General features: G+C 31.3%; 1 protein-coding gene across 1 annotated transcript; it reads left to right on the top strand.

Moving 5' to 3' along the window:
* The first annotated feature begins 523 nt into the window (after positions 1-523).
* LOC114170140 lies at positions 524-1,283 on the top strand. The gene has a single exon (XM_028055625.1). It carries the CDS (start codon positions 564-566, stop codon positions 1,281-1,283), a length of 720 nt encoding a protein of 239 aa, XP_027911426.1. The 5' UTR covers positions 524-563.
* Positions 1,284-8,885: the final 7,602 nt, after the last annotated feature.

Genomic DNA, 8,885 nt, shown 5'->3' with positions numbered 1-8,885 from the left:
AAAGCTATCCGTGCACAACACTTTTTCAGCCATAATTTTTATTCTTTCTCTGGTGGTGAAATTTTCAGACAATGGTTGATCCGTGTAATCAGTATCCTAATATTCTTTCTGAGTTTAGTGAGGATGAGATGGATACCATTGGTGAACCAGCTCCAAATAATTGTCAATACTCACAGTAGGATCAACATCAACAATATTCACAACCTAGTTCTTAGGCCCAACTGCCAAACCAGTAAACAGTTCCTACAATGGCTTGGGGATCATCAAGTCAAAGCGGCTCCTCAAGTCACACTTCCTTTCAAACTTCAATTCCAATGAGTGAACAACAACTAAGTATCGACATATGTTTCGACACAAAGGAGTTGATAGTGTCATATATAAAGCAATACCATATTGATAATGGTTTTAGATTTGTGGTTCTTGAGAGAAAATCTGATAAATATATATGTCAATGTATTGACTACAAAAAGGGTTGCCCATGGTGTTAACAGGCTTCTTATAACAAGCGCAGTTTCAAGTGGGAAATAAGGAAGATTGACGGTTCACACACATGTTTGTCAACCATGCAACCTACAGATCATGTCAATCTTGATTCCAACCAAATTGGTTCTATTGTCATGAACTCTGTAAAGGAAAACCCTTCCATACCTATCAAAAGTTTGATAGCCGAAATAAAAAATCGTTTCGGATATTCGATTTCCTACGACAAAGCTTGGAATGGTAAGCAAAAGGCACTTACTAAGGAGTTTGGAGATTGGGAAGAGTCTTACAATGAACTTCCACGATGGTATCAAGTTGTACAAGAAAGTAACCCCGACACAATAATTCAATGCATCGGACCTCATGTAGTTGTCAATGGTCAACCTGACCCTTCTTGCTATATTATGGAACGAGTATTTTGGTCTTTTGGACCATGCATCCAAGGATTTAATTATTGCAAGCTTGTTGTCCAAGTAAATGGGACATTTCTAACAGGTAGATATCAAGGGACATTGCTAACAACGCTCGCTCAAGATGGGTCACGCAATATATTCCCTTTGGCCTTCGCGATAGTGGAAGGAGAAACAAAGGAGGCCTTAATCTGGTTTTTTCAACTCCTAAGGGACTACGTGACACCACAATCAAACCTTTGTTTGATAACGGACATGGGGAAATGTATATTGGTAGCACTACAATCTGAAGAAGTAGAATGGGAAGCAAATGGTTTCCAATCAATACACTGCATACGCCATATTGCTTCAAACTTCAACAAAAAGTTCAAGAATCACGAGTTGAAAAGCTAGTTAAAGAATATGGGTAATAATTTTTTTTTCATTCACCATATTATTGCATTTTAATATAATTGTATGCATAAATTAAACTAACTAATATAATTGTATTTTAACAGCTTACGTAGTCAAACAACCCTTATTGGATGCAAAAATTGGCGGCATTGAAATCTCATTCACCCAAAGTGGCAACTTGGATTGATAGGATACCACTACAAAAGTGGACTCAGGTCTACAATGTGGGTAGTAGATTCGGACACATGACAACAAATCTAGCAGAATGTATGAATTCTGTTTTAAAAAGAGCTCGTTCATTACCAATTTGTGCTTTAATTAAAGCAACATTTGAAAGGACCGCAACATGGTTTGTTGAGAGAGGGGTTAAGGCAGACTCCATGTTATGAGCAGGCCACCAGTATCCCAAGGAAATTATGCTATTATTAGAAAAAATCAACAACAAACGGGAATGTGTCAAGTCCGTCGATACTCAAGAGAAAATAATGAATTTGAAGTTCAAGAGAAAATAATGAATTTACAATTTTCTGATCAAAAGGACCCTGAAATACAAAAAAGCTTATAAGAACCACAGTTAACAAATCAAATTAGAAAATTGAAAAACACATTCTGGAATAGCTTTTCCAGAACTCCTAATCGTATTCCAGATAGGCTTTTTCGGATTATATTTTTCAATTCGCCAAGGGCTTCTAGAAAAGCTAATCGGCAGTAGTGGGTGCAATTGATTTGTCTGAATCAATCATTCTAGTGTTGCATCCCAATTCCACTACTAACTACCTGAATGTCCTTTCCGCAATGGATTGATTACTACATGGTGTTCCTTCGATGACGCATTCAATCGCACCTATTATAAACGAAGACCAACAGTTTTTCCAGTTACCCAACCTTCGAAACAACATGTTACAAGCTTACCTTGAGAAAACGAGGTCCGATGAAAACCTTCAACTTCACTCCACCAACAATTTCCAAGACGAAAAAGATGGAGAGGGGTGCAATGGTCGAAGAGGTGGCCTTCTGCAGAGGCAGTACACCAACGATAAAGAAGGAAGAACAGATGGAGATGGAGGTGCGCTAGATGGGAAAGCAACACCAGGATGGAGGTGCAGAGGAGAAGTGGGATGAATGTGTATTACTTAGTGACAAAATATGTATTTCAAAATATTAGAGGATAGAACGAGTATTCAAAATTATATCATGAAGGATGCATAGAAGAGATGAATAGGGTGCAGGAAGGGGAGCATGAGTACTCGTGTGACCGCATACATTGTCTTAGTATTCGCTACTTTTCTTTTTATAAGAATTAGCGTAACATAGGTGTTATTATATTTGTGTACACATTTTAATGTACATGATATTATATTAGTATGCGATGATATTATAATGTTATTAATATATAAATTAAAATTATATTTATTAAAAATAAAGTGAAATGTATGAAGAAAATATGAGAGAATAACTGATGATAAATAGGAAAAAAATGAAAGAAGTTAGACCAATTCATGGAAAAATTATAAAAATAATTATATTGTAATAGATAAAATTGAAATTATTAAATGTATACACAAAAGAGGAAATCCTATTTATATATAGTTATAGATAAAAAAAAGATCTATATTTTCAAAATTAAAAAAATATATATATACATCAACCCTCTCAAACAGTTTTTATTAAGAACTACACAAAAGGGTATTGGGGTTTGAATTGGGCCTCAATTGGAGAGACTTAGAAGCTTCATGCTTGGTCTCCAAGGCTCTTCAATGAGCATCCCATGGCAAGGTAAATGTGACTTGCTTAGGTGGCAAGTCACACTTCTCACATATTTCTTTTGGTTCTAGAATCCAACTTTCTTGCTTCCTTTAACCCTCCTTTTCTTGGAGATTTCTTAGTCTCATTTTAGCTTATAAATAGAAGGTTTAGAACATGTATATTTCAGATTGAATTTAGTAGAGAATTGTTGTCAACATATGTGCACATCTTCTCTCTTTGAGCTCACTCTAGAATAACATTTTGCTAGTCTACTCTAGTTTTTTTTCTTGAGAATTGGTCTCACCTTTTTTAAGATTTCTTTTACTTACACTAAACCAAACACCTTTAAGTCTCCTTCCTTCATGCTTCTGCGTCCAACATCAATCATGGAACCTCCATTCTTCACACTAGCTTCCATGAAGTTAAGAAAAAGCCATCAAAGTTTCAATTTCAGGTGAAATGTAGTAATTGGCGTAGGTGTTGAAGTGATTTTGATCAAAAGAGTACAATGGTAGAAGGACCTTCAACCGTTGGGTCTGCTTGCTACTTTCCAACACGTTCTTAAGTTAGCCTCTTGGTTCTCGTTTCCAGTTTGTTGCAATGGGAGCTATATGCGTAGGTGAATGAATGTACATGATTTACTTTCATAATAATATGTTGTTTTCATTTCATACTGCACAATTTCCAGAATCGTGGTGAAACCAAATCTGGAACCCGTAAAATCTCTGAAAGGGAAACATGTTTTTGTGTTTGTGTTGTAATGAATGTTGTTGGTGTGAGGAGAATGAAGAGGTTGAAGGAGTAGGATGTAATTGGGAGAATTAATAATGGTTATTTACTCTGTGATCATCACAATTACCAATAGTATGGCTTTTGGAAAATTCTAAATACTAACAGTAGTCCTCCACTATAAAGTTTGAATACAGATTTTTGCACAGGATTTAGAAAATTATTCTTATTTATTAAATCTCAAATTTCTTGCATTTGTTTGAGCATATTCTCACTTGGAAAGCCTATAACAGCCTCGTCATGTTCACGTACACCATGCAATGTAGTCAAACTAATACTCTCTGAATTCACCTTTGAACCATTACATTTTCATTAGTGTTGTTAGTGTCTGTTTTACCAATCTTTTTTATCAGTTAAATTATGCAGAGATGCTTCAATTGTGACGGTAATAACTGTGGTCCTTGCATGATTGACTAAAACTGGATCATATTGCATGTTGCATCATTACATATTTTGAATTAGACCACGTGATTTAACTCAAAAATTATTTTTTTTTGACAAATATTTTGTTTATAAAATTGACAAAGTTAGTAAATAGAGTATTTTTGATTTTTTACTAAAAATGGTTGTTTGTCAAAGTTTATAAAAAAAACTTTATCAAATATCATTTTCCCGATTTAATTAGCTATTATATTATTCTTGTTGCTTAAGTGGAGATAAACTTTTTCAAATAAAGCTTACTTACACTTCTCTATTCTTGAATTGATGCTTTTTGCGTCCTTCCCATCGTATTGCCTCTGCTGTTTTTGGTCGACCATGAAGTTACTGGGGCAGAAAAAACAAACAAGATTTTTATTTTGGTCCACAACTAATAAAAGAGCTATTTAAGATAAATTCAGTTGAAGATATTAAATAGCAAAGAGAAATATTTAGTGGTTTATTGAAAATTTATTAGATACTTTAAGACTACACCTTCAACATGGTCCCAGCTCTCAAATGAATCTTTATGTGACATTTGGATTTCCTATTTATAAAAAAATAGTAGTACTTTATTAAATCTCATGTGAAGATCAGTACAGACTATAATAACTTTAACTTTTGATTATCTTTATGTGACATTTAATTTTTTTTATTTGTAAAAAGTTTAGTGATACTTAATTAGATATCATATTAGATGACACTGTATCAGAGTACCAATGAATGACACTATAAAATAAATGTTAATTTGTAGTAATGCAGAATGGACACACTGACCAGCAACATAGTATTATTGCAAGACTGCTGCTACTCAAGATAGCAAATGTGTTTAAATAGGCTTATTTTGAAAAAAAAATAAAAAATATTAAGGAAGTTTAGATTTAATTAGTTAATAGTTTTTTTTAGTTGGCCGTTTAATTAATTTCAAAAAAATAAGGCTCCCATTTGAAGCCCAGCAAGGAAAACATGTGGTGTGTTAAGATGGGTATTGATCCCCATTGAAGGTCGGACATATTCGGGGCTGGGACTGATACCTTGTAGTATATTAAGATTGATTGTTAGATGCTTTTATAAGATACCTTGTCTCACTTTACAGCATCTATGTTCCTATTTATAAGTTCCTTAATTTTAGTTCTGTTCGATGAGTTTCACTTCATCTGTTTGATAATTTTGCTCAAGCTTGTTAAGCTCCTTTTACTTCATAGTTTAATCTGATTTTGTTTATGGATACTAGGGTGATCGAACAAAAAAATGTTGGTGTTGTAGATGTTGAATATATAGTCCACTACAGTCATCCTACTCTTGGAGGCCAAGATCTGCAACAGGTAAAAAATATATGCATTGTGCAGATGCTTGTAACCCGAACTTATGAGACTATTTTGCCGAGTTCTTTAGAGAGAGTTATCTCGCGTCTCTAGATATTCTGTACCTATCTACCTGTGTCGGTTTCGGATATAGGTACCTATTGGTTAAAGATCGTTTGAGCTTTTCCTAAACATATGACATTGATTACTTCAGCGCTGCAACGTCTGGTACTCGAACTTCGCCTCAAGACAAAGGATCACAGAGCTGATGTGGTTAGCCCAAAACATTTGAATGCTTAAATTTTACTTCTCTTAAAATCACAGTTCCTTTTTCTGTTCCAAAAGTACTCTTCTAGTTAGGTTCATAATCCATTCTTGTGAAAGTTTCTTTCTGGGTGGACTTATGTTAGGTTGTTGTTTGATAGGAAACAAAGACATTTATCTAGTGTTTACATTTCTTTTATGATACAAAGCTTCTTGAACATTTATCTAGTGTTCTTTACATTTCATAATCCATTTCTTTTCAACTGCTACAACAAATTTTCTATAATATTGTACTTGAATTTAAATTTTAATGTGTATATTTGTTATATTTTGATACAAGTTTAGTTATCTATATTTAACTTATAAATTAGATGAGTGTTATATCTATTTTTGTATAACTTAAATATATAAAAAAATCCAATAAATGTAAATAATTGTGGTTGAAAAATACATACAATGCATAAATGATAAATGAGTAAAATAAAATAATATTAATAATTAAAAAATCTATGATACTTTATATAGATTTTGAAATATATGATAATTTAAGAAAGTTTCAAAAATAATTATTTCACATAGATTCTAAAACTCATTATACACAATAAGAATGCTTAAAAATAACTTCCATAACTTCGAGTGAGTGAGACAAATATTAGCGTCTCTCCCATAAAAGTAAAATAGAAAAATATAACATAAAATCCTTAGAATGGATTGAATCCACTTAAAAATATTATTTAAATTTTAAAATTAATTAAAAAACGAATGTGTAGGCTCAAGTGACATTAAAGTCCATGTTACACTCTCGAAGAATAGGATTGGTTAAAAAAGGACTATATTAGAGTGGGTCAAGCCCACTCTGGATACTAAGTAATAAATAAAAATTAAATATATTTATTGATGTGTACAAATAAATAAAAATTAAATATATTAATTATAGAATGGGTCAGACTAACACTAAACAATAAATAAAATTAAAATATATTAAATATATCTCTAAATTGATTATGTAAGATGGCTTACACATCAAAAATGAAAATACTAATTTAAACAAATTAAGTCTCAGGAGTGGAAAATGAAAAGTTAAATACACCCACATAGAAATTTACTTGGTTTCCATTTTATGAGTGTAATTTGGAGGGTCTTTGGTTGCATTTAACGTTAAATTAGGAGGAAGAACTTGTTGTTGTATCATTACTTTTGTTAATGAAAATTATTTGCTCATTGTTAGATGAAGGTTATTTGTAATTGTAATGTTACGTGAAACGTTTATTGTATGATTGGTTATGAAGTTTGCAATTTAAAAAATAATTAAAAACACATGTAGTGTGGGCTTAGCGTGGGTTTCACCGACGCTATACAATAAATTATTTAAAAATTATAGAGTCCCCTTTGGGACCGTTGCTAGTTTGCTTCCTACTTCCGGTTCATGCAAAAACAAGAAAGCTTCCTTCTCTATTATATCTCTTCAAATTGGACACACATGGGATGCTATTGCGTCCATTTTATGCTCTTGGGTGGGTTTAATTATATTTCTATTTATATGTCTTTTTGTGTGGTATTTTATAGAGACTTTAAAACTAATAGTAGTTAACCGGGGTTTTAATCCCATGATATTTTATAGATGTTTAAAAACTCATGGTAGTTGACTAGAGTTTTAAACCTACAAAACTTAAGAGAGGTTTTAAAACCATCATTAAATACAACAGGATACAAAACCTATTGATTGACATTTTTTGGGGCTTGTAAAATCTTTAAAGAACACATTTTTCAAGGATGGTTTAACGGGAAAAATCGAAAGCCTAAGTAAATAACTTAGCAATGATTTTAACCCTAGGTAATGTAAAATAAATCTCTGTTCAAACCTTCTTTATATTTGTAGTGGTTGTATCTCTAAGATATTATGATATAATAATTAATTATATAATATCTTCAAGATATAATATTTGACTATCTTCAAAGTAACAAAATTTGTTAAATATATTTATTTACTCATGGCCTAGGAAGCTTATGAATATATACCACCATAGGAATTATAGGAATCTCATACTTATATAAATCTTTTATTGACTTGAGCATCAGAATCTTTATAAGTGGACTTCTCCTCTAGTAATGATTTGGTGCATAAGTACACGTCATCAATCTAGTTGGTCCACCTCAAAAATTACTTGACCAAATTCGATAAGAAAACTTGCATTTCTCAACTCCTTTCATTTTTATTTCATACAAGGTAAAATATTACCAATTTAGAAAAGAAAATATAATTTTTATTTAAAACACGAGAAGTAGTACAAATTTATCAAAACAACTATTTAATAAAGAAAATATGAATATGTACTAAAATTAGAAAATAAGAACACTAAAAACCTCTAAAAGATATAATTAGTCTAGAAAAAAAATAGAAGAAAATAAGATCTATCAATGATTTATATATAAAGAATACTAAAAGGATTATTCAAGAGTTATTACTGAGTTCAAACAATATTCAATAGACCAGTCAAAGTAGGTATGAGGTTAAAGAATACTGACTTTGAATTTCACAGTACATTAGAATGGTTAATCACACTCAATCTGCTTATTGAAATTAGATGTATTATATATGGTTAGATAAACCAATATAAAAATACCTTGTATATCTTTCTCTCTCCTTTATCACTTTACATTTTATTCTATTTCTGTTTGCACTAACTTGAGAAGAATAGTAGTTTACGATTATACTTGTGTAAAATATTTTTAAGCAAGTAAATAAACTATGTTGTAAAATTGCATCTTTTGTACTTCATTAGATGCAAAAGTTATTTACCCATTACTTACAATACAAAACTATTGTTTAAGTATAAATCATCAAAAGACATATATTTACAAAAAAAAAATTAAAAAAGTAAGACACAATTCAACCACTTTTGGTTTTTGTTTTTCTCTATCTTCATAAAATAACTTACAATAATTTTAATTAATTCAAACGTGATTGTTTTCCTAATAAAATAATGCATTCTAAAAATGTGTAGCCCAAACTCAAACAAGAAAAAAGATACATTGGATAAAAATGAAATAAACCAAATAAAAAAATTAAATATGTTTAATC

This window comes from Vigna unguiculata, chromosome 11 (genome assembly GCF_004118075.2).
Source record: "Vigna unguiculata cultivar IT97K-499-35 chromosome 11, ASM411807v1, whole genome shotgun sequence".
NCBI lineage: Eukaryota > Viridiplantae > Streptophyta > Magnoliopsida > Fabales > Fabaceae > Vigna > Vigna unguiculata.
Note: the sequence above shows the minus strand (reverse complement) of the source record. Positions and strands in the feature narration are given on the sequence as shown.

Excerpts from the sequence above, each read along its gene's own strand:
- LOC114170140 (XM_028055625.1), top strand. The coding sequence starts at position 564 with ATGCAACCTACAGATCATGTCAATCTTGATTCCAACCAAATTGGTTCT.